Raw genomic sequence first — 27,584 nt, 5'->3', positions numbered from 1 at the left:
GAGCGATACTTAACCCGCCTATTCTGACAAGATTCACATCAGCTCTCTCTAATGATGGATCAACTGCTCGCGTGTCATGCACCACACAGACACATACAGTAGCTTACTGTATACATACGCATACATATTTGCACACATTCACATGCATAGTCATAGTGAAGCTGGGACAGGACATTTTGACGTATGCATGGACTGATATAATAGAAAATAAAAATACTAAATGAGTAATGTTTCCAGATGCTCAGTAGGGTAGCTTAAATATTATGGACCAAGCATTTTAACCCAAATGAACCAAAGGGAGGGAGGGGAATCATATTTGAAAAAGTTCACCAATAAATCCCCCACCTCTTGCTCTTCTAATCCCTGGGAACAATCACATGCATGCGTTACTTACTCCTGACAACCACATTGACATTCTTGCGCGCAGGGTTGCCCACATTGTTGACAGCCGAGCAGTTGTAGAAGCCCCCGTCGGCCGGCGTTACTGCTCGTAAAGTCAACTTTTCCCCTCGAACTAAGGCACTGAGGGGGAGTTGTCCAGGGTAACGTGACCATGTCACATTGGGCCTGGGAAAACCTGCAGTCACCTCGCAGGTTAAACCCACATCCTGTCCAGGATCCACCACCACGGTGTCATTGACTGACAGCCGGATCATTGGGGGAGCTAAATGGGGTAGACACAGAAAAGGGAGAAAGAGAAGAGAGAAGATTTTAAGTGCAAATCAAATTTTCTGCTGCTATGCAACAAAACCAAATTGTTTTTTGCTTTGCAACTGTTCTACGGCTGTCGTTATATATGTTAAAACAAGTCTGAAAGCAATTATTTTAAGTGTCCCTGCACCTGTCACATCTGCCACATCATGCAAACAACGGTTTATCACTGAGGTTGCAGGTCTTTGCATGTGAGTGACGACATTATTTAAGTGAGAACAGGAGAAAGTGTGATGTTAATGTGCATATGAGTGTGTGTATATGTATGTGCACTGATTTATTAGGGAATGACTTTCCTAGTCAAGTCAATGAACATGAGGGTAAATGTTTCATTAATTATTTTTAGGAGAAAAACATTTTTAGGAGAAAAACATTGCTCATACTGGCAAATGTATTTACTTAATATTAAATTAAATCATTGTTTTAATGACCAAGGCAGAAGTTAGAAAGACTGAACTGGTTTGAATGTATTTTCAGCAGTAATGAACTCCCATAAAACCCTGTCTATAGAAGATGACCATTTCACTGAGTAAATCCCAAGACACACAGGCCAAGCCTCGACCTCCAATCAAAGCACAGCACACAGTAGCCATTTATAATAGTGTTCCGACTGCAAATATGATGTAGTGTGTAAACATGATTGTATTTGTTTCTCAGTGTGTGTTTGTGGTAGTGGGCCATTGTGCATTCAGAGGGTGAGGGTGTTTGAGTTTCCATCCTTTTCCCAGCACACAGCAATCAGTAAACCAAAGGTAATTCATGTCCCTGTTCCCCTGATCTCATATCGTCCCTATCTTCGCCAAGTCACTGCGTCCATTTCCTGTGACTGACCTAACAGGGAAAGTACAAGATGACCCAAAACTGCAGAGGATAAATAAATAAATAGACAAATAAATAAACCTGTCACCAGATGGAGATCGATTAAAACCCAGCAGTTTCAAAAATCCAAATAGGGCAGAGCAGTGGAAGCGATACTGAGGAGGAAGGACAGAATAAAAGACAGGACTCAAAGGGGAAAGGGCAAAAGGAAAATGAGATATTAATCATCTAATAAGATGTTTGGAGAGAGGGAGAGAAAAAAAACATCCACATTGACAGTGCACTAATTACAGTACATGGGCTCAACATGGGTTTATACCGTTAGTACCAACTGCACAGTCACTATAAAGGCTGTAAATAAAACTGTCTTGATAGTTAAACGCTTTACATTACTGTATGAGCAACTAAAGGTGTGGGTTGCTCCATAGCAATGGCCACCTGTTTCAAACAAGCCACAGACAGTCAAAAGTGGCCACATAGCACTGGTTTTTGAGTAGCTACATGTTGGTGAAGACCCAAACCAGAGAAACCAAGACTGAATTTTAGACTTGCACCCAAATGTATTGGTTGAATCTGTCAGTTTAACTCAAATTCTGCTGATTTAGGGCAAAATGTAGAAACGTATGTTCTATTAAGAAAACAAAAAAGGCAAAACTAAAAATGCATTCATCTTTTTCTCTACCCGATTAACCTTTTTTTTTTTTTTACTAAGTCTACTATAAAATGCTACAGTTTAGTAGACTAAATGCTTGATCCATGACTACAATAATTCCTGTGTGTGCTGTTAAAAACCTCTTTGTAAATCAAGACTCCCTGTGTGGTAACTATTATAGTGTGTTTCATTTGGAGCATCAAACAGAGCTGCCCAGCAGTGTAATGATGGTGAAATACATGTTTCTCATGGTTATATTGTCTGGGTCAATGTAAATCTGAGATCTTTTTAAAGTATTCAAAAAGCTTCAGATCACACAGTTGCACTACTGGCAACATCTTGTAATAGGTTTTTTTCCATATCTTGCCAGTGGGCATTAATGAGGTGACAGGAAGGTAACATTGAGAGAAATGAGCTCGCGACCAAAATGTCACCTATTTAAATCCCAAGAGTGTCTACAAAAATCTTTGTAGACACTCATCAACTACAGTAAAACACCCTGTGGCAAAGCAGTAAAGTCCCAGTTTCTGTACTGGAGATGCCCCAGTGGTTATGAATTACTAACCTGTGGTTGTACTGTTGAGCTCTCATGTGCAAATGTAACTCTGTTTCTCTAACTATTTGATCAAGTTATAACAGCAGAGAGAGGGAGAGAAACACAGAAGGTCATTCTATTTCTATCTTAAATGGGTGTGCCCTACCTTCCTCTTCTGGATTAAGTATGCATTCTTTATTAAGAGGTCATGTCACATCGTATGGTAATTTTCTTTTGTTTGTTTTTTCTTTAACAGCCCTGTAAGCTTTTATGCTATTCTGTATTGTTTAGTGTATGGAAGCATAATGACGTATTACAAAAAATAAAAAAAGAATGTCGCCAGGGTCATTATAGAGATGGAATAAAAGCAAACAATAAACTTAGCCAAGGAAGCTTTTAACTGAACTTGTTACACAGTTTTCTCCCTGTTATTCAGTAAATGAATTCATTTTCTTCTATATGCTTTTTGTTTGGAGAATTTATCTCCTCTAGGCACAAAAACAAAAAACTAAAGAAGGGCACATAGACACAGACGCACACAGACACACACATACAAAATAAAGAGCTGGAGCTACAGTGGTAAACACCTATTTTATTTGCCAATGTGAATTTATTCCAATTCAGCGGATGAAGAAAGATGAAAGAGGCTTACACTCTCTAATAGGTTTAGATGTTTGTAGAAAATAAACAAATCCAGCCTCAAAGTCAGAATCAGATGAACCTACAATAACCTGACTAAAGAATTACCTGCAGCAGTATGTGTCATCTGTCATCTAGCGCCAGTCACCTCTTTCTACCATTAGCAGTACTTTTATGGTGAATTGGAAAAGAAAATGGGTCTTGCCCAAACTGGACACTTCCATGCCCTCTCTTATATCACGGTACCACCACTTTGAAACAGTCAAAAGAGAAAGTATTCACTTGTAGAAAAGTCGGCCCTTCTCACAATTGACTCTAGAGGTGGAAATAATTGGGCTTATGTAAATTTTGGTGTGATTTTTTCTTTAACAACAGTAACAAACTTGGTCAGTGCAGGTCTTGACATACGGACCTGAGGCTTATGTGACCCTGTGCCTGGTGTGAAGTTGTACTGTCAGTTTCCTTCCTACTTTCTAAATCCAACTGCAACTTTCACTTCAGCATCATTATCAAAAAACACACAATACTACACTACGCATATTTTTTATAAGCAGGAATATGTAGAAAATGTGTATCTACATCTTCGTAACATTTCTTTCTATGTTTCTTTTTTTTATGTGGGCTCTCGAGGACAGGAAGGTGGAAAATCCAGGCTTTTATCAACCTGAGAGAGTTAAATCCTCAGTGAGAGACTGACCTCACTGAGTACAGGAAGCAATTCATTCATCTAATAGACTTTACGCAGTACATCCTCTCATCTAATCTCTTTTTTAACAGATTGCAATCGCTATAATGAAAGAGGTGCGCAGAGGCTCGACAAACTAGTTTACAGATGCGTGTTTCCACTAATAAAAGAATGCACGCAAAGCTGTGCACACACACACACACACGCTTGCACTCTCTAAAATGGATGACAAAAATGTTCATGCAAAAACACACACATGCTAATGGGATATCTCTTAAGCTAATCTCAGTAGTGATGGCTCTCAAACTGACAAGAAATTTCACTGGTATAACAACTGCAATCAGCACATAAATAGCACTGTCCACTCCAATTGTATCACAGCACCAAGTAAAGCCACGTAGGGCTGAAGAGCTTTCTAAGTATCAAATGACCCTCAATGGAAATTTTGCCTCTTTGTTAAATACAGAGGAATGAAGTATATAGATAGGGGATATCTTGTTGCTTAGCTCATAACTAATTACACTGGTACATCAAAGAGAGACTACATGTTGCTTGTGTCTTCCCTTTGAGTGTGTGTGTCATATACTGTACATGTAGACTGGAGACTGGAGGCTGGGTAATGATAGCATGTGTCTGTTTGTTTTACCCCGGCAATGCACCTGTTCAGGGTCTGTCCTGCCCCCTGTCATGAATGCTGTGATTATCTTACACATGAGGCGACAACCGGGACCAAGATGTGAATGAAAGCAGAAGCCTCATGATAAACAGGGGTGTCAGTATATCTTGAACTGCTGATTTGACTGATGGACTGATTTCATTTGCTTTTGTTGGATTTTTTTCCGTTCTTGTGTCTTTTATAACATTTCAGGTGACACACTACACATTTCAAAAGTAAAGCGATTAAGAGGATAGGACAAAGATTTGATGGCACCAGGGGAATAAATGACACTTGGTCAATGATAAAATTAACTGAAAACCAAACGTGAAAAAAAAAAACCTGTCATGCTTGAGAAGAATTACAACCCACAGAACAAAGTTGGTCAAATTCACAGGGCACTGAACAGCTGTGTCTTAATTGAATGGATGCATGACGTCAAGCACATGGTTATTTTGGCTGAAAAGAAGGACCTGTGGGTTTAGTGTCATAAACATGTCGTTCTTTTCAAGGTCAACCCTCTGGACTCTTCAATCTGATCATCGTCCTGGTTTAGATACCGCCAAACTCTCACATACTATATTTTTATTGTACTGTATTTATTTATTATATTATTCATTATATTATTATTTACTGCAGTCTGCTGAAAATCAGTAACTTGCCCAAGAGATTAAAAAAAACAAATAAATAAATAAGAGAAGAATAGGGCCACTTAGAGAGAGAAAGTCTGAGAAGAGGGGAAAAAACACAAAAGAGAGGAGGGGGGAGTAACTGAGGATTTGAGAATTATGGCTTCAATTTCCTGGGGATGTGTGGGTGATGGCAACGGTGGAATCAGCCTCTTCCCAAAGTAAAAGGATTTATGTGCGGCACAACGGTTTACAACCAGGTAACAAATGCACCTTTCTTCCACTCACACTCCCTCTATTCATTTTCTCTCTGTCACTTTGTCACATCTGTATCTTCAACATCTGTCAGTCTATTTACTCTCGTCTCTGTCTCTAGTACTGCTATCTTATTTCCCTTTTTGTTCACTCAATATAACTTGCTTTCTCTTGCTATCATGCTTGGTTACAAGTTTCAACCTTAATTCATCCATGACGTGCTTTCGGAGGGTTTAGTAGGAAGAAATAAAAGTTTGTTTTGCACAGAGCAATATTGGTGGTTACAAAAGTGTCAGTTTAAAATATGGTCATCCAGCAACAAAATAGTTGCCGTTGATTTTTGTTGTCCAGACAAGTTAATTTCCCAGGGATGATTTAGAAAAGGACTGTTGCTTAAGGCAGCATCTTTAGGTCAGAACAAATTGAACGTATTTAATCCAATACCTTGATAGTGCATTAGAAAAAAACCTACAGTACAGCACAAGACTAGCATTTTCTGGTCAATAACTAAATCATTTGTAACATAGAAACATGTTTTTAATAAGTGTGTAGTGTAAGACACAACAAGCAACAACTTCAATCATTTTTTTGTATTTTACAGAGTAATCATGTGTGTTTATTCTTGTCATTCTCTTTTCTTTAGTTGCTCTCTATTATTCCCTCTGTTCTCTCTTGGACATAGATTACAGCCTTACATAAAACTGACTCCACAAACGCAGTACAATATCCTCCCACGGAGGTTTTACACTACTAAGGGTTATTGCAGATTGTCCATTGATCCTAAGTTTTCAAGGGGGAAGTCCGACACAATAGGATCTGCCACCTATTGATCTAATCATATATATCATGCACTTGTACAACTGTCATTTTATTGTGAAGGTATACTGTGGTAAGAGTTACAGTAATCAATAAAAGACTGAATCATCTTGGCCATACTAGGGATGAACCGGCTAACCCAGTCTGCTTGTATGTCAGCAGCTTTAAATCATAGTGTGTGTGTGTGTATGTGTGTGTGTGTGTGTGTGTGTTTCATAGTGTTGTTTCATTTTGCTGTGATTCAGCATTTTTGTCACATTTATATACATTTATATGGGAGAAAAATCTTTTTGCAAATTTAGTAAATGTATGTGCTTTGACACCCAGAGCTTTCAGAGAAACTGTTAGACAATCTCTGATCTATATTAGTTATAAATCACTGAACTAAACCTGGCAATTATTTTCAGTGTGAACTGCATAGACAGTCAGTTTTGCATTTTTTCCCTGTAATCCATTAATCCATTAAAGAAAAAAAAAATCCTTTCACTACAAATGGGAAAAAACAATTGTTTAACTTGTGGATAAAGTTATATTTCTGTACTTTAGACTTTTTTCAGTAATTTGTTGGTGGTGTTCGAGCTCTTGCTCAGGGTGATGGGGGAAAGATCCTTGACATGCTTAAGGCTAATATCAAGAGGACAAGAAAGTGTGAGGTGTGACGTTACAAGTGATTGGTTAATTGACTTTTCATTTTCATCTACCCATGTACATTTTCCTTTTCCCTTAAGAAAAACAACATGTGACAGAACATAAAGTCCACATTCAGTTGTGGCAGAAGTTAATCTAATGCAATCTAATGTTTTGTTCTATCCCTGTGCATCTCTCTGCCTTATTCCATTACCCTCTCCACCCCTGTACTCCATCGCTTTAAATAACATGTCAAGCTCTGCAGTATTGCCCCCATGTTCTTTTTTATGAGCGGCATGGGAAGAGGATTTGGCGGCTGTTGGCAGTTACTGGAGGGCACAAGCCCCGTACTCAAATCCCAGGCTGAGATTATGATATAAAAATCAATCAATCCACTCGTCCCAGCACGGTGAATCAGCGGTGATGGCATGACCTAGTTGGATGAATCTAATCTAACCAGTGACTGACGCTACAAGGACAAAAGGGAGCTCAGTAGGGAATAACAAAATACACTCATTAGATAAATATTTTAGAGGATAAAAACAAAGCAGCAACTCATTGTTTGCTTTCATTTTTTGCAATCTCTCTATCTCTGTGTCTATCTGTCTATTTCTGGCCCTGTCTTTGACCACTATGTATCTCTTTCTTTTGATCTGTTTTCTATCTCTTTTTAATTTTCCTCCTTTTTTGGATTTCCCTGTCATTTCATTCTCATTTTGGTAAGCTGAGGTGATTTTCTGAGATAACAACTCATCTGAAATGTGTTGTTATTTTTGTTGTGTGGCTTGAGTTTGTCGTTTTTATGCTGTCACTATAGGGTGTCTCTGAAATATGTTTAGGATGACCTCTGACATACTGACCGTTTTTTTTTTCTGGTGTGAATGTAAATTCCCTCTCTATACAAAAAATTGTCAATGCAGAAATACTATTTAGTCACTTGGCAACAGAAGAATAACAGCTGACTAGCATCATTGGATTTTGTAATTCCTGACATCAGTTGTTTTCCACTTCAACTGGCACTTTAGTGCATTTCCCACACAAACAACCATTAATAGGGTCATACATGGAAAAATGTATAGATTGTGATTAAAGCACTGATTATATCACACAATAAGAAGGTAATGGGTGCACAGACAGTTTAACCCTGGATGTTCATGCTCTCTACTGTCATATTCCTGATTGGATTCAGGCTTAAAAAGTGTGTTAGCGTTTTAAAAGGGGCCGTTTTCCAATCATTTATGTTCTGCTCGTAGTTACCTGTAGAGTTTGCTTTCAGATAATACTGGTAATAGAGGCTCTTCTTATTAATACTGGCTGCGCTGCACCTCAGGTGTCTTTCAGAAAAAAGGAGGCTTTTTAACTAATATTGCCTGTTTCAGTCAGAGGCTCAACTGAATATTAACTAAGTACAAACTTCTCTTTGAATGTGAATCATGCCACGCTACTCTGGTGGAGTCCGGAATAGAAATTGTTGGATTAAGCGCAACAGGTCCCCTCCAATATCAGTATACAATTAGGAGTGCAGTGCATTGTGTTGAGTACAGTGTGTGAAATACAAATGTGTTAATGAGGTTTATTTTGAGGAATATGTGCACAACCGCAACAGGTGGAGGGAGATGCAGTTCAGGAAATTCCTGGAATTTCCTGAACTGCAGACTCCCTCCACCTACCGCAGAGAGATGCAGTTCAGGAAATTCCTATGTAAGTAATACATAGGAATTTCCTGAACTGAATCTCCCTCCACCCTACTGCAACAGTCTGCTTATACCATTAGTTATCTGAGCTCTGGGGAGCAGGTAGGGGAGTGTACACACACACACACGCACGCACGCACACCTACACACACACACACACACACACACACACACACACACACACACAGAGCACCGAACACTAAGGAGTACAGTACTGTATGTGTTTTCTATCACTGTGTGAAGCTGTGAGGTCCAGACAGATTGACTGTTCTGGTAAGTCTCCTTGCCCTTATGCCGGCACCAGGCAGACACTTATTGTAGTGGGGGTTGTGTATCTGAGTCTTTGTGTATTTATGTCTTTGTGTGCGTGTGTTGACTAAGCCATGGGGATACAATTGATCTCAGCCGCGGGAATCCAAAAGGGGATGAGAGGCAGACCCGGGGAATGAGAGTGAGGAACACCTATCTCACAGTAGGAGCATTAAGACTGTTTGTTTCACTTCCCTGCCTGTTGATTTTGAACTGTACAGTAGCCTAGTTACAAAAAGACAAGTTGCTTTAATGGATAAGGTGAGGGTATATACATGTATATTTTCTATACAGTAGTGTACGTATATATATACACACACAAAGGTATACATTCAAAAGCCATGCATATGATATATGCTTCAATAATTTAGAGCGACTTAATCACTCTTTATCTGCACAAGCCAAGGACTTAAAATTCACAGACATTTGACCTTTTTTTCTTTTTTGTTCCATTTCAGTCTCGCTTTTTATTTCTCTTTCACCATGATCCATTTACTATCTGTAATCCTATGTGGTGTTTGCTCTAATTATTAACATGTCAGTGAACCACAGTACATTCACCTGAGCCTGACTCATTAGTGTCGCTCTTTTTTCCAGAGTATTTCAACAAACCGTGTCCATCTTTCATTTTCTATCTGATTTATTCACAGGGTTTCATTTTCTCCTCTTTCCATATCCGTCTACGACCACCTTTTTCTCATTCTCAGTCTTTCACAGAGATGCCAAACTCCGCCTCATCTCCTCTTAACACAACATCAGTCTGGCAAGTTTTCTATATTCTCAAGTCCTCTCCACTTTCTGGGGAACTTTTTCTATTATCCAAATGAGTCCTTATTGCTCAATTGATAAGCTTCTCTTGAAACAAACGACTAAACAAACAAATATAAAAATACAGAAAATAAACTTTTGCTACAACAACAAAACAAAACAAAACACTTGTCTCTTTCCTGTGTAATGTGCGACTAGATAACATTAATGTCATTACAAAATGATAGTGGCTGGAAATTGATCAGTCAGAGTTGATTTCAACAGATTTTCTCTTCTAAGCTAATGCTGGCTATATCTTAATATTGAATTGAGCAATAGGAGAGTGGCATCGATCTTCTCATCTTACTCTGGGCAAGAATGCAAAAAAATTGTATTACCCAAAATGTCAGGCTATGGCTTTAAGGGAGCATTAATCTTTCAGTTTTACATCCAGTTTGGAAATGTAATGTTTTCCTCACAAGACTGTTATTCTAACCTACAGCATCCTTTCAGTTTAAGCACTCATTACAACTTTGCTCTTTCCACATTTTAGTTTGTATCTATCCTGGTCCTTTAACTGTGAGAAAGATGGGTTTAAACACCAAACCTTAAACAGCCTTCATATCTTCAAATGGTTCTTGAGCATGTAGAAAAAACAAACAGTACTCTCAATTTGTAGGAAAAAATGTTCCATTATGACTTTTCAACCACTGAGACAACTCAAATAATCTGATGACTGATAGGAGGGCTAAAGAACACTGTAAAAACCAATAAAGGACATAACTATTTAGCAAGGCTTATAAACATTAATTCCTGTTGGCATTTAGAAAATGAGAGAAAATAAATAGAAGGAAAGAGCAGTAAAAAAAAAACTGAACATGTAGGGGTTTTCCCTTGTGGTGTATGAGTCTGACCATAACAAATCTGACAGGGATGTCAGCAACAACGCTGTTGTAAGTAACAGAGTTGCCGGGCGGTGGCGTGGAGATGGACAGAGTGGTGTGGAGTGAATTGGAGATAACAGGAAGTGTGACAACTGAATTACAGCTGACGGCCCTGAGATGAGCTCTCAGCAACAGAAAAACAAGACAGATAGACAGTATGACACGCTGGGAGGCAGGCGAGGAGATGGAGAGACCGAGAGCGCAAATTTGAGTGGAAAGTCAAAGGGCAGAAGAAAAACCCAATTAAAGAAAAGAAGACGAAAGAGAGAGAGAGAGAGGAAAAGAGAGAGGGAGAGTGAGATTAAAGGAAGTGAGAAAATGAGGGGATGAAAGGACAATGCTATTTCCTGAACAAGTGAAGATGGGCAACATTTTAACAATGAGAGGAAGAGACATTCCTGAGCAAAGGTACAGCAAGTGTGCGGAGGAGAGTCAGATGAGATGAAAGACTCAGAGACATTGAAAGAGAGTACATAGGTCAAAGAAAGGAAAAACTGATGCTGTTGTGAAGGCATGTGCATGTCCTTTCTTTTCAAACAACTTACTGGTAGCGTTTGTGAGCCTGAAGGTGACGGACTCATCATTGATATTACACACATTGCGGACGGACACCTGGCAGGTGTAATCAGCAAAGTCCTTCGGTCTTAGGTTTTTCAGCTTCAGCACCTTGGTCTCACCCTGCAGGGGGCAAAACACACACATACCAAGACAACGTCTTTATCAACACCACATTATCAAAAAAATATCTGACCACATAATCCTTTGTGTAATTAATATGGGGGACACATATTAATCTAAACATAAATCTGATAGTAGCGCATCGCCATTACATAACTCATAATACTGCATCAGAGAGAAACTCAAATCTTTTTATTTTAGTCTTTCCTAAACTGGGTTGTAATCTTGTGTAAAAGTCACTTCAATTTTTGATGAGCCGTGTGATAAACACGGTCAACGACACACTGAGATGAACACAGACGTACACACTGACACGCACAGACACACACACACACACACACACTGTGTTTGTATGATGCCCTGATTATCAACTGAAGCATCTATCATCTACATATGAAGTAATGTGAATTATGAATTTCAAATGGATTTTGCATGAGACCATCAGGAAAATGGAAATCATCTGATTGTCAGCGCAAACACAAAAAGCTGAGTACATCCATCCACTCCTGGCCTGTTCATAAAAAACTACTGCTAGTAGTTTTTTCTGCTTTTCTCATGTAGACGCATACCACTGATGATTTTTCAGATCGAGGCTTTGGGTCTGTCTGTCTGCCACAGAGGATGATGTGCTAACGCTGTCTTAGACTTTCCTGGGAAGAGCTCTGCTGGCTGGCTAATTGAACTCTGGGGGCTCTGCTTTGTGGCTGACTGATGCTTTGATAAGTGGAGGAAAGAGAGAGCTGTTGTTTGAAGGCAACAATTGTGCGCTCAGGCAGGGAGATCAGGCCGGGGGACTGTTTATTTAGTTAGCTTTCTGGCTATTGCGAGCTAACTGAACAAGTAACTGGCTGACTAATGGAAGGGGCCGCAAATTTCAACTCGCCACATACCGACAAAGAAGAAAGAACAATAAATCCATGCCCTAATGGTGAAACATTTGATTTTGATTTTCTACGTGCAAACATGTGTTCCTTCTTTCAGTATACAGTGCATTTTAGAGATACTTTAACTCAGATGGCCAATGTGCAGTTTGGGATGATAGCAGGGTACTGTAGGTTTACCCCTCAAATGCTTTTTCTCTAACAAGACAAAATGCTTTTAGGATGAGTACTTATGTGTTGGGTGACTGTGGCCTTGTCAAGTAACAAGCTGGGTAACTGCTGCCACAACAAAAACTTCATATCAAATAAGAAAGCAGGACAAAGCAGCCAACACTCACTTTTAGAGAGCCAAAATACTACACATACTGTACAGTACATACTGTATGCAATTGCATCCACAACATTTTGTAATGTACCTCCACACTTGGCCTTGTAGATTACAAATGTCAAATTTAGCTAAACATGCTAGACAAGCTCACTGTTTAGGGCCTGGCATTTTTGCTCTTGTGGTTTTTGAGAAGCAAACAAAAAATGATGAAAAAATGTATTAAAAAAAAAAGATATGAGTGCTCATACTCTTTTAGTTCTAAATATCAGTGTAATTGAAGCCCCATGGACACCACTTTGACATTTAGAGACATTCACAGCTTGACAGACCTGCCACACCAACCGAGGTTAAAGCTTCTGAACAACTGCTGTTTGGAAAGAGGTTTTGTGAACAGCCACTTCATTTTATATGACCCCGAAGCTCCCGGGTCAAACCCATGAAGTTTGAACTGGATTTGTGTTATAAAAATAAAAAAAATGAATGTATGAAGAGAAATAGAAGGAGTAAACAAAATAAAAGCATGAGAGAGATTTAGAGTGATTTTTTTTCAAGGCTAAAGCAAAAAAGTACAGGAGTAACCAGTTCTGTGGAGGGAAAAAAATAGCCACTTTCTGAAGAGAGACACAGAAAGCATGTTGCGACTGCGCACCTGGCAGCGTGTCTGTGCCGTGCATGTATTCATGTGTACCTGGGTGTAAAGCGGCTCGTAGATGTCCACTCCGTTGTCCTTGCTCTGCTCGATGAGAGTGTTCCCACGTTTCCAGATAAATCGTGCTGGGGGGTTGGAGTTGACGGTGCAGCGCAGGAACACCGTCTTCTCCTGGTAGTAACTGCCACGCACATCGCTGATGGTCTGGTGCACCGTCAGAACTGGTGTGTCAAGGTCTGCAGAGCACAGCAAAGGAGCAAGAAAAAAATAAAAACATGAAGACTCAGATATTGCTGCAGGGGATGATTACTGGTTATTACACCCCAGAAACTTCTTCATTATGGGTTTTATTGTGCCACACAGAAAAATGAACCACATTAAGAAACTGCAAGGTTGGTTAAAGGAATGAAAACAGCCTGTAGTTTAAACAATGCTGCATCTTTTCTGTGTAAAACATTGGCGATATTATGTTTGACAGGGATGAGATTTTGTAACTGGGACACAACTATAAATGAGGGCAAACAAATGCTGTTTGTTGGCTGAAGTGTTCACCCACACTGACCAGAGCTTTCCAAACACTTGCCTATGGATCACAGTTTATTGAGCACATGTCCAAACAATCTATACATTTTGCCATTTCCTTCTCTCGCTGTGGCTCACACACACACACATACACGCACAGTCGCACACGCACACGCCATTTAGATATATTTTCTGTCATTCTTGCCTAGTCTAGTTTCCTTCATTGGAGTGTCATCTCCCGTTTCCTGCGGTGGATGGGATTTCAGCCTGCTGTCCCCTGGTTTCTGCCATCTCTCCAAAACTCACTGCCACTTTCACTCCTCATCACCATCCCTGTCTCTCGACCCCCCCTCCCCTTGCCCCTTGCCTCCATTTCTTACAGGGCAGAGTTGTGTGTAATCTCAATTCTTTGCAGCCTAATTGGACTGTTGCGGACTTCAAACATCATGGAAACAATTTCCAGCAACACCAGGGTAGCAGTTTGCTCCCTTTTCCTGACTCTGATTCATTTCACTCCTCTCCTTCCTTCTCACTTTCTCTTTTTTCATGTGTCAACTCCTCTCATGTGCTGTAGATTTTTCATTCATTAATACCATCAAATGTGAGCGTGGCCCTTTAGATGGAGAGAGACATTTATTGGATTTTGGGGCCAGAGACGCATGAGCGAAACAATGTGTGGATAAACAAGCCTGATTTTTGAGAGTGCTGTTGATAAGGGCACAGCTGTCACACGAGGGCTATGTCACACACACACACACACACACACACACACACAAGCACACACAAACACATTCATATGCATGCATACATACTCACATCTGGACCCACATCAAAGTGTGTCCAGCCTCAGCCACAGCATCAGAGCAGTTTTGTGGTTTGAAGTCCAGAGATCTGTGACAGACTGGCTCAACCAACCAAACCAGGTGTTTGACTTAAGGTGAATCACGGGGTCATTGAAAAATTGACCAAACTGTGTGATGTGATAGCCCTGTATTGCAAAGCTGGGTGAAATCCACTGTGCAAACTGTCTGAATATCATGGGAAAAAAGGGTAGAGTCGGAATGGGTGTTGAAATGCATTGACACATGCTGGCTATATCACAGCTACATCTTTTTGAAGACTTTCATCTCAGTCTTTGGACACCGCTTTATTTACAGAGTCCACCATACTCTGTTTTTGAAAAGTGATTCATCACTGGAGCTCAATGGATTCTACGATAGCTTGGGCCATGAACGACCTACCCAACCGTTGGATCCTTCGTTTCCCGAAGGACGCATTTTCTCAGTCACATTTAAAGGAGCCTTTGAAATCAGCTTGTCACACTGCTGTGACATAATCGCTCTTCACGCAGCTCTACAGCTTATATGTTGTGATGCATGTGCAAAATGAAGTAAGACAGACTATGCCACAGCAAAACAGACTGACTAGCAATGACCATAACTACGTCAGAATCCACTGAACACAGGAATCAAGAGTGTAAAAAGGGTAAGCTTCCAAATGTCAAAAAGGAAAATATGATTCTGTAAATTTAAGATCCATTTATTTGTGTGTGTGTGTGTGTGTAAATAAATGAATATTTCACTTAATATGTGACAAATCTCAACATCAACAGATAGATGGGCATTTTGGCATCAACACTGTTGTGCTTTTAACCTTTTGAGTCTATTATGAATTAATTTACATCTCCATCTTTTTGTCAAATACACCAAATTGAATGCAACAGCCACTGTGTCCAAAAAGAATCAGCAGTGGAAAAAGTCAAACTTGAGCCTTATGAAATGTGTCATGGCAATGGCAAAGCGGGATATTTTCAGTACTATTGTTATGCATTCTCACAGATTTATTTCTGTGATCTGTGAAGAGCTCACCTGTTTGCTTGCCTTTCATGTCCCTGCGGACACCTTCATTCATAAACCGACAACCCACTGCTTGGTACAAAAGGCCCTGCATGAAACGAGACAGTGAGGCAGCACCATGGTCTCTCTAAAAGCCTCTGCCAGCAACAGGCCTCCAAACCTCCACCTATTTAAGATATCTGCCTCTTGCTTCTGCCATGTGCATGTGTGTGTGAAAGAGATCTGGCAAAAGAGCAAGGACCTTTGTATACTTGGATTTGTGTGCCTGAATGTGTGTGTGTGTAGGATTTTTGTAAGCTTTTCACAGATCATTTCCAGCACAGAGGGAATCCTAGCTGACTAATGCACCAGTAGTGTATGTGTGTGTGTGTGTGTGTGTGTGTGTGTGTGTGTGTGTGTGTGTGTCAAGAGAGTGATGAGCGTGACTATCTGCTGTCACTCTGTTTTGTGACACTATGGTAAAATCTGGAGAAAGAGGAAAGTGACAGATTGACACAGAGAGGAGCAGATACAGACAGGTAGATTCTTGGGTATATGACACAACTGTAAACGGACAAAACTGTAGAGTCACTCAGAGCAGAGGTCCACATAGCTTCTATACAGCCAAGAAGATTTTGATTGGGTGGATATAGTGCTCATACATGTGTGATATGGCACATTTATGGCTTTATCTTGAAATACTGATTGGAAAAAAGTTAACTCTCCCAGTATCAACATAGTATAGTTAATCAGCGCTGAAAAGGGAAACAAAACTAGCATCAAACAAACATCCCACTGGAACACACAAAACTGTGCCAGCTTGCTTTAAACTTTCAAAATTGCTTTACTAATGTCAAGAATAAAATGATGACAATAGTTGTTTTCTATTTTTTTTTTGTGTGTGCTTTTTTCACGACAAGTGGGTTGTTAAAGCTTTTATAATCCAAACTCCCAGGGTGCGTCTAACTTTACTCAGTTTGGGCCCTTAAGTAAATAGAGACACTAGATGAAACTGCAAGTGTACAGAAATACAATATGAAACTTTAATGAAGCTTCTGATTTCCCAAAAGCCCTGCTTTTGTACACAGCTTAGATCAATTGCACTGCACTGCTTTCGTTAGCCACAGCTTTTAATGTACATGTACACTTCCAAATTTTAAGCTGCACTGGGGGGTTGGCATTGTTTGCTGCACAGTGGTACTGACACAGAGACATTTTATGGTCGTCTGCCCTCAGAGTGTGGCCCTTGGCTTGGACTAATGCATGTGGCTGAAGCACACAAAAAGACCCTTGTAAAATTATTACCGGTATATTGTGATAAAAAAAAACACCACCCACTGCAGGCCACAGGATCTAATCATGATGATTTCTGTCTGTCCTGTTTGCTTTGTATTTATTTCCACTATGTTATCAGTGAGTCAAATTGCAGATTTAATGCTTTTACGGTTTTGATTTTAGGTCTAAAGTCAATATCTCTGGTTGATGTCCAACTGGATTGATATATATCAAAAAAGATTTTAACTGAGAGGTTTGCAAACAAAGTTGTTATTGTGAAAGTATATTTCTAAGAGACAAGAAGGACATTGCTTATAAATAATCAGACCATTATTATTATTGTTATTACTATCATATAACAAGATTAACAATAGAGGACACAACCAGAGTCCCTCAGTGGTTTTACATCAGTGAGGTGAGCGAGTTCACATCTGCTATCTGCATCCTTGGAAATGATAGAAATAGATGACTCTAAAAAACTGAAAAACAGTCCTGTCTGTAAAAATGGCCAATTCATTTGGGCTGCTTTTACTTGTGTAACATTTACTTACAGTAATGGCAAACACCTGCAGTTAATTTCACACCTCATGAATAAATCTTTACCTAATTTACATTTTTTTGATAAAGAAAATAAGAAAGACAGCAAATCTCTGGTAGCCTACACTGTCTTATCTGGCTGACATAAATTAATTCAAGAGGGGCCATTCAACAGTGTTTCGTACAGTCCTGATCAGGCCACCAGATTCTGTTGGACCAGTTGCCTGTTAATGAGATTCCTTTATCAACAGAAAGACAAAAACACTATCAAACATTTTACCTCTATTTACTCCAAATACTCTCAGAACCCAATTCATCTGTATTATATTAAAGCGATGCAAAAAAGCCTCTTACACACCAGCATGCGCTTCAAAATTACCCAACTTGCTCAGCGTTTTCCCTGAAGGTTTGCCCTTGGTTCAATTTTGGTCAGGTATTCCAATTATGTTTGCTCTTGAAAATGTTTGTTGTTTTAATACAAATTTCAAAGCAAACTAACTAGCAGAAAGAAACACTCCAGTACAGATGTTGTTTGCTTGTTATCTGAGGAATCAGATGATTAGAACTGTGGTCAGAATTACAAACTTTGATCGTGTAGTGTCTACGCTACCAGCAAACACAATAAACCCAGTGGGGAGAATGACTGGCAAAAACACAGCTTTCTGTTTTCTGTCGACGTCAGGACCGTTCCAAACGCTGATCTGCTGTATTTTAAATTGTGTTTCAAACCTCTCAACAACTGTGGACAAGTTTAAATGTTGAGTGATAATATAGTAGAGGTGAGCAGCGGTTTAATTTCAAGTATGTCTATTTTACAGACTCAAAATGTGTCTGCATGCTATCAGTTCTTCATGATCGCACCTCAAAGGTCTTTCCGTAAGACCTGGAGTAACCATGGCAATGATGGAAACAGAGATTTACTCAGAAGCAATCCATCCTCCTGGTCAGGGTTGACTGAGTGTGTTTTTGTAACAAGTTGACCTCTGCTGGGTGCTTTCCGCTGCTGGAGGATGCCCTGGACTCCAAATCCTCTTTGATTTCCAATAACATGTCCTGTACTCTAATAGCTCTCTAGGAGTAGACGGCCATTAGGGGACCAAAGAGAAGATGACAAGTTCAATTGAGTGTGAGCGTGCAGTGAAGGAGAATAAGGTGTGGTGTGATGCTTCGGCAGCGCACGTCTGTGAGGGTGGGTGCATGAGGGAATGTGATTGCGTGAGTAACACTATCTATGTTCAGTATCTATTGCACAAATGTATTATCCAAGCAAACAACTGTAATAACGGTAATTCACCAACGGTTAATAATAATAATAAAAAAAACCATTATCAATCTACAAAAGAAAAAGTCAGAGAGAAACTGCAGAGCAATGTTCCTTAACAGATGTGATGAAAAGAAAAATGTTCCATTCAACACACAGCAAGTGGAGTGAATAGTGAAGTTGCACACTAAGCACAGTAATGATCAAATTAATACTTTTATAATGTGGACTCAGTCTGCAAAGTAATAAAAAAAAATTAAACTCATGGTTGCTGCACATTTCGTTTTGAAGTCTGACTAGCAATTAACACATTTTGTATGCTGAAATTTATAGCACATTTGGTAACACAAATTGATGAACAAGTGATGTTTTGCAGGTATTAGGTGAAGTCTGACTGCTTATGGTATATATTATATATATTACTATTCACCTTCTGAAAACTACGATTGTCAGTCCAGCCAAGAACTGATGGGTGATCTCACTCTGGAACAAAGTGAAATACATTTTCACCATAATCTCATGGACAGATTTAGATGGACCTCTTTTAAAAAGCAAAATCATCCCCGAGTACAGTAAACTCATCTGGAATTGAACTGACCCGCAACCCACAAGCAGATCTCAATTCAATTCAAAAGGACTCTGCATTTGTTGTCGGCTATTGACTTTAAATAATGAGCAAATCTGTCCAATGACAGGTTCAGACAGCTACCGCATGTCTTTGTTGACCTGTATTTAACCTGTGGACTTTTATCTCTGTTGAGCATAGGTTGAGATGTGATTACATCGCCAAATATTTTTGTCATCAGCATGTTAAGCAGTGATGGGTGGTCAATAGATACTGATGTTAAAGAAAATCACTGGAGGTAAATACATACATAAATACTTTTGGACAGATATTTGGATTCTAGGAAAACTGATGCAATTACACTGAAAAAGACTAAAAGTGCAGTTTCTCAGGAAGACAGCTGTCCACTAAAAACAATTTCAATATACGACAGACTCAAAGCATGCTTTAGTCTGCATTAATAAGCGACTGCAGAAAAAACAGCTCTGTCTGTTCTCTGTCTCTCTCGCGTATACAGATTAAAAACACATTCTTATTGGCTATCAACACACACACAAACACGTGTGTGCACATAGCCACACACAGGGTGAGAAAAGTCTGTGCATGTAGAGAGGCACGAACAGAGGCAGACTTGCTGTTTGATCCAGCTTCGCGTCTCGTCAATTATTCAGCATTCTGCTCATAGACATCGCCTTAAAGAGGACATAAAAAATGCACGAGGCCCACATTTGGAAATATGGAGAACATTGCCTGTGTTTAAAGTGCAATGTTCAAAAGTAAAGATTGATTTAGGTTGATTTTCTCAGCTCTTTTTATTTCAGAGGTCTTTTGTTTTTTTCTTTTCTTTTTTAACCCTACAAATCACAAGTTTGTATCTGTCTACACAAGTGGGTGACTGAGTTGTAGGGCTGTTGATGGAAAAGAGGAGGATAGGTGATGCAGGAATCATAATGCATAGACTCAAAGTTATTTGATTGACATTTTGGAAGGCATGAACATCACCAGTGTGACCGCAACTTATACAAAATAAAGCAGCACATGTTGCACTTATGTGTGGAATAAGGTCGAATATTTGTCAAATGCATGCCAGTCTTGGTTGGCTGGATGTTAAGCACAGATTGTCATATTTGTTGATGGTTTTTCTTAAAAATATAATAACAACTAAAATGCCATACATTTTGTATAGAAAATTGTCTTTTAGTTCAAACATACATAATTATTCAACTCGACATGCTGCTGGAGGTTATTTTATTTTACCCAGGGCACTCTCTCAAGGTACAGTATTAGTGGAATGCCCTTCCGAATTATGTTATACAACAAAGAAACATGGTTAGTTTTAAAATGAAACTAAGAGATTATTATTTTGCTCGCAATTTTGACCATTAGTAGCCTATTTGTAAATTGGGTCCTGGTATTCTTGTTGTGTAGTGATTCAATGTAGGAGCGGGTAACATATGTTAAGTGTTTGTCTTGGATGTTTTGTTTTTGTATTGCGTATGTGTTTTCTGTATGTATTTTCTGTTTTATGTATTAATGTGTTGTGTGTTAATGATTTGTATTTGTCATTTATTATGATGAAAAGACCCCAGGAAGAATAGCTGCTGCGTGGCAAAAGCTAATGGGGATCTAAATAAACTAAACTTGTCTGTTTTAAAGAAGGCAAAACTATTGAGTCCTTCTATTGTGAGACACAAAGGGAAAGGCGGAGGTGGGGACAGACAGTGAAAAATGACTAAATAAAAGGAGAGTAGCATATAGACAAAGGTGATGACATTGCATTACAGAAAGAGACACAGAAAAGAGTGAAAAAATGAAGAGGAGCAAAAAGAGTTGCCAAAAGTACAGTAGGAAACACCCAGAATGAAAGCAGCATTTTACAGTACTGAGCTTGGGTCTGAGCATGGAACTGAAATAAGATACATTGTAATAATATAATATTAATTAAATCATAATTACTGTATATGTAATAATAATATTATGATATTTGGCTGTTTTTGATATTGAGTCTGACTTTTCTTTCACTTGTTTTATTAAGTCTCATCATTAGCCTCAGTGAAAAACTACTTCTAAAACTGTTGCATGCACATGACATGACATGACATGACATTGACTCTTAGTTGCAGTCATCCTTTAACTTTCGAGATAATTACAAAAAGTTTCAGGAGCACAGCAGTTTACATCGAGCATGTAGCACCTTGTGTTGCATCTTGTATTGTTGTGTTTCAACAACGACACACAGGAGCGTGTGCTGAGAGAAATTACACACTGTGTCTTGTCCCAGACTAACACTTATGAATTTGCTGAAAATGTTGTATTTTTGTTGAGCCAGCGCGTTATGTACAAGCCTTAATTATGCTTTTGTCAGCAAAGAGCCTGGGAAATGGTATTAAACATTCATGGTAGTGTGACTCCATTATTTTAAGCCATAAAAATACTAATTTGGGCATGATTATTTACTGTGAGCGTGACGGTAGAGCTGCACAGCAGGGGCGATGGGAAAGAGAGTGTTAAGACAAAGAGGCAGAGAAGTTCACTCACTAAGCCCCCGGCTAGAATAATGTACACACATGCAAAAGCACACACAGAAACCCACACAAAAGACACATGCTGTTATGCAATAAAATGTGCACATACATCCAGACATGCGTAAGCCTGCAAAAAAGCACTCACCGACAAATACACACATGAACTCCTTCAGGCCAAAATAGCACATGAATCTCAGTTCCTCTACTGCAGCCCTAGAGGGCAGAAATAAGAAAGTCCCTCCATGCTTTCTGAAGTTATCAGACAAAGGATATAGGATGCCTCTCCTATGCCCTCTGTGGCCATGAAGATGTGCAGGTCACAGTGCAGCAGCTGGCTGTTTTGATGCCAGGTTTAAGAAAACGAGACAAAGAGCCGGGTGTCACTGTTCCTTAAAGTTGGCATAGAAATCATGGTGGAATTTTGGACACAGCTAGTGGACAGATGTGTAGTGTCTCACCCTTCGGTATGCTGCATATTTAATTAGCGTTGGTGCATCCATGGCACTGTGGACCATAGCAATATAGTATGGAGAACACATATAGACACACACACACACACAGTAATATAGGCTATACTAGCTCCTCTTAAAATGATTAAACTGCTTTTGTTTTATTGTGTTGTGTTGTGGGACAAAACACTACACTCAGGGGCAATCTGCACAATGCCTTTATTAAAACAGCATTGGACCACTTCTGTGGATTCCTGCTCAGATACTAAAGTGGTATTCTGGCACAAGCTCACTTTTATTGTCTCCTGGTTAACAGGGGACAGTGAACAAATAAATAAATAAGAATGAGGAGACTCCCAAGACAAGAACAAACACACAATATACAAGTATCATCACCAGTCTCAATGAGAAACTGTTTTTTTAAATCACCTAGTCGGACTAAAGAAATCAGAAGGGAGGATACAAAGTTTCAGACAATGCAAAACTAAATGCAACACAAAGTATGACAATCAGTGACAAAGTGTCATGTTGTGTTCACACTGTAACTGCAAAGTAAAATAAAAAGAAACATTTTGATGTCACTACGTATTATGTTGACCTTCAACCTTTTTTTATAAATATATATATAAAATGTTAGTAATTACCAAATGATCTCCCAAGATATAAAAATGTGTTTGTGTGGTCACAGTGACCATGACCTTTGACCTCCAGAACCTAATCAGTTCAGTCTTGAGTGAAAGTTTCTGTCAGATGTAATTCAAAATGGATGTGCATTCATACAGAAGGAGAACTGAAAACATAATGCCTCCAGCCACAGCTGTGGCCAGCACAGATGCATAGTAATATTAACTCAAGTTTTCTATTGGTCTTAATTTCTGGTATCATATCACAGTAACTGCATAATATGATACAGTAGGTCAGAGGAAGTAATATAAGTACCGTAAGTTGATATGTTCAATAATACACATTATTGAGGTCAAGATAAAAAGTCGAGATGTTGCAGTGCTGATGCCTCACCACAAGCTCTGCAAAAAATATCAATATTCAATGTTCAACTCTGTCATCACCTAACAATTAGTTCTTCAAGACACCGGCACAAGGGTATTACCCATCATCTTAACCACCTAATAGCCAATAACTGACAGGTCAAAGGTTCAGTGGTTCCCAGCTGGAGCTAATAACAAATCTTACCAACATGGCCTCCAGCAAGAAACTGAAACCCCATCTGCTTACTCAATAAATATTCAGCAGCTCTAACTAATATTGTAAACGCTTCTGAATGCTGAAAAGTAATTACAAGAATTAACAGGAACAAAAATAAATTATAAACCCCCTTTTAGGTCACTCCAAATCACCTAAACATAGTAAAGGCTGTTACAGGAGAAACATGAGGTTATATGATATTAAAAACATAGTCCCCCAGCCAGTTGTCTCCTCTGGGACCATTAATGGTCGCCTCTCAGTGAGTAGGTATTGGTTCAGATATCTCTGTGTTTCCTCTGACTACATAGCAGCAACATTAGCCATTACTTTGGAGTTCAATATATTGCCTTTATGACCTTCACTTGGCTTTATACGGTCAAAGGTCATGGAGGTTTCAGAGTTTTTCACACTAATGCAATATTACGTGAGTCGCCACAGATATTTATTTCAGAGCAAAATTCAATTAACTTGACAGATACCTGTAAGATGCTACAGTACATTAAATTGGTGCAATATATAAGGACAGTCATGGCTGGCAGAGTAAATAAATATGTGGTTAATAAGATGAAGCGAAGAAATGAAAAGCTCAGTGGTTTCGAGGGACAAACCTATACACTAAAGTGACGTAACATTTTGTCCATATCTCGTCTACTGGTCTTGCAGGTGTGGTTGAAATGTATATAATATATATAAAAGTATATAGATATGAATAACCAAAATATTTTCTTACATATGAGTCAATAACTTGGCCTGTGCAAGCCAAGTCAGTGAGAGAGATTGATATCTAATAGAGACCTCACAGAAGGACAAAGATGGGCCAGTCTCCTGCAAAAGGCCAGCTCCACCATGGAGAAAATGAGTGTTATTTAAGGATCTTTCCACAGAGAAACTCTTCAGAGATTATTAGGTGATGCTTTGAGACGGAACAACTGCACCTGCCAAAGGCTGGGATGGTTACCGCCTGCTCTCCAGTCTAATTTGTGTGGCACTCGCCACCACCACCTCTGCACTGCTGAGCTAGTCCACTCTTAACAAAATTTAACACTTCTTTGTGATACTGCACACACTTTTTTCTTTTATTTTTTTGAGATGAGTTTCGTCTCTAGTTTCCATCTTGCTTTCTCTACAGTCTCTCTTTTTTATGTGTTTGTGTCTCTTCCACTTTTTTTGTCGTCCCCTACTTTTTACTACAGAACAAATGATTTCCCGAGGCAGGAACACTTGACAGAAATGTTTTGAACTGATTTTGGGTTGGGGTTGGGATTGATTAAATTTGGACTGGAGGTTAAAAGCTTTATATCATTATTTTTGCAAAACACTCCTCCTGAGTTTAAGGAAAGAATGTGTTTTCAGTCTCCTTTTCCATCTCATTTTGGCTTAATTTAATATAAAAAGTATTTTATATTTTCAGTGGTGTGAAGGAATGGATTTGTCACATTCACTCAGGTATTCAGCCACATTTTTTAGTGTTTGCAATATCTAATTAATAGTATGGAAATCACATACTGTATACGGTATACTGTAATATGATGAGTGCTTTACAGTGGAATATAAACCAGTCCTCCTTTTCCAAAGCTATTTTTATAAACACCTGCTTGACCTGATGGAAAACAAATCTTAGGGCTCACCTGCCTCCTCGGATAATAAAGAGATTGGTTTATTTCTTGCATTGATTTGGTCTTATCTGTTGACATGTCTGACCGTTTTCTTTGCTCTTTTCATAGATCTATAGTAACATTTTTATAGTTTTAAATTTTACAAAGTCACGTAAAGAAACTGTTTTCATACCGGCAACGGCTTTCTTTGTTCCCATAATATTTTTCTATATATTTTTTAAAATCTTGGATCTTTACTATGTTTCATGGCAGCCTAATCCTTTAGTCTCTGACCCTCTGTCTTCATCCTTATCCTATTTCAATTTTTCTATCTGCCGATACACAGGCTGTGAGCCTGCCCTGGGGCACCTCCCATACTTTATAACACTGCCTTCATTACCCAGCCCGCTGCAGCTAGCCATAAATGAAAAAACTGAAGATGTGGGAGGACAGAAGGGTTGGGTAAAGTAAAGGAGGAAGTATAGGAAAGGAGAGGAAAGGGTCAAACCTCCAGAACAAGTCAATTGTGGAAGGGATAGCTAGGATAGAGAAGGAGCGAGAAAGAGGGAGAGAGAGAGTGGAATGAGAATAAGAAGGAGGTGCAGCACAGTGAGACACAGTGAAAATGCAGGAAAAAAGAAAGAGGCAGGGAAAGCCATAAAAATCTAAGTTGGAAGTTATTGGAGACTGGCTAGATGAAAAATGCCATCATCATAAAATAATATTAGAATTGGTCTGGCCTTATGGCGTTGATGAATACAGATGCCGCCCAGCGGGGTCTTAGGCTGGGGGGAGCTGGCTAATTTGAACAGCCATCCTACCTGTGAGGGCGGTAAAAAGTATTAAAGGAAATTAAATGAAAGGTTCACTGTCAGTTGTCTAGTTTATAGCCCCACATTTTATCCCACAGCCAGTTTGGGTGTTAGACAGAAGATCCACTTGCTAAGAATAGCTACCAGCAGGAGAGTTAGCCATGTGCGCGGGATTTATCGTTAATATCCCTAAATTGAAATACAAAGCAGAACAGATAGGGCCCAGCTACAACTTTCACAAAATAACATGCATGTCATAGATCAAACCCTCTCTTTACTTGCATATTGAAGTTTGAGCACACATTACCCTCATCTTATCCCAACACATCATCAATAATTGGGCTGGTGGACTGGTGACAGCTCAGTGAAAAGAGACTCGCTGAAATCTGATCAGCTGTATTGACTGAAGGCTATTGAAAAAGCAGCTGGACATCTTAATTACTGCAACGTCATGGTAATGTCATTTTATTGCAGGCGGCCATTAGCAAACCGTAAGGTCACTCTGATCACAGAGGAAGTGAATGAAGTGAAAATTACACTCTTTAATACCTCTCATGAAAGATCAATGGTAGAATTTCTACTGACAAAAGTAGATAAATTACCCAGTAGGAAAACAAAAGCCAGATGCATGCAATCTATGCAATCCAAATGTAGTAGTGCTGTTGTTATAAGAGGGTTACACAATCTGTGTATAATGTTCTCCTTTAAGTTGCCAAATGGGGGAAAAAAATCCTGTACCGCTAGTATTTTACAAATAAAAATAGAACCATTTTCCTCTACCCAAATACACACGTTGCAATATTAAAATGCTGTGATCTGCAATAGATCCTTGAATTACAGACTTATTCTTCTTGAAATGTTTCTGTCCCTTTCTTTTATGATTGGCTGCCTCCCTCTTACGTTGTCAGCAGCACAGGAAACCCACCATGAACCACTTGATTTATCCTTCATTCCAGTGTAATGGTTATTTTCCCTGAGAAAAATATCAGTGTGTGCTACAGCAACCGGTGATAAGGTCAAGATAATTTCAAGCCTGCACTGCCTTGTATAACCTTCATAGAGAAGCAAGAGTCAATAAATAAGGGATGGAAAAACAAAGGGGAAGGGGAAAAACACATTTTAGATAAAGCCAGCCACACGATGGGGACAAGTGGACCAGTCTTATCTCCTCATGGTCTGCAGGACAGCTCATAACCAAACCATAAGTCACCCTATTGCCCGTGTGCACCCATGATGTGCGTATGGATCTCTTGCTATTGAATGCTTTTCTCTTTTTAGGGTAACTCAGTTAGGCACAATTTTGTGTCAAACTGAAAAAAGAAAAAACATATTAAAACAACAACAACAATGATAAATGAAACAAAATTGCACACTTTTCTCCTGTATTTCATTCTTCATCACTACATTTACACATGACTAGTTCTGTCTGTCAGGATTCTCCATTGCTCTACCTCTCCCTGCATGTCTCTTTATAAATATCTGACGGTCAGGCTTTTTGATCAGTAAAACACACTGTTTCTTTATCTTATCTACACCCAGAAAAATGATATAAAAGCCTTACCTTACTTGACTATGTATGAGAAATTGGCATACTGCCATAAAGAAAAGGAAAAATCCACATTCCCTCCTAGCCATTTTTAATGTCTGAACCTATGGTGTTACAGTTGCAGTCACAATGGCTCACAATCATAATGCCTTAAAGATTGTGAGCCATTGTGATGTTGCAACTGTTAGTCTTGTAATTGTGCTCTT

General features: G+C 39.1%; 1 protein-coding gene across 1 annotated transcript in view; it reads right to left on the bottom strand.

The window, feature by feature from the left end:
* Window positions 1–27,584, bottom strand: part of mdga1 (MAM domain containing glycosylphosphatidylinositol anchor 1) — a 188,477-nt gene that overhangs the window by 44,561 nt on the left and 116,332 nt on the right. Inside the window, exons 5-7 of the mRNA XM_085764141.1 lie at window positions 13,293–13,489; window positions 11,263–11,395; window positions 395–664 (exon numbers count right to left, since the gene is read on the bottom strand). Of these exons, the coding sequence (XP_085620267.1) occupies window positions 395–664; window positions 11,263–11,395; window positions 13,293–13,489 (600 nt within the window). The remainder of the gene's footprint in view (window positions 1–394; window positions 665–11,262; window positions 11,396–13,292; window positions 13,490–27,584) is intronic.

Source organism: Trachurus japonicus, chromosome 3 (genome assembly GCF_045865225.1).
Source record: "Trachurus japonicus isolate A0001 chromosome 3, Traja_1.0".
Classification (NCBI taxonomy): domain Eukaryota; kingdom Metazoa; phylum Chordata; class Actinopteri; order Carangiformes; family Carangidae; genus Trachurus; species Trachurus japonicus.
Note: the sequence above shows the minus strand (reverse complement) of the source record. Positions and strands in the feature narration are given on the sequence as shown.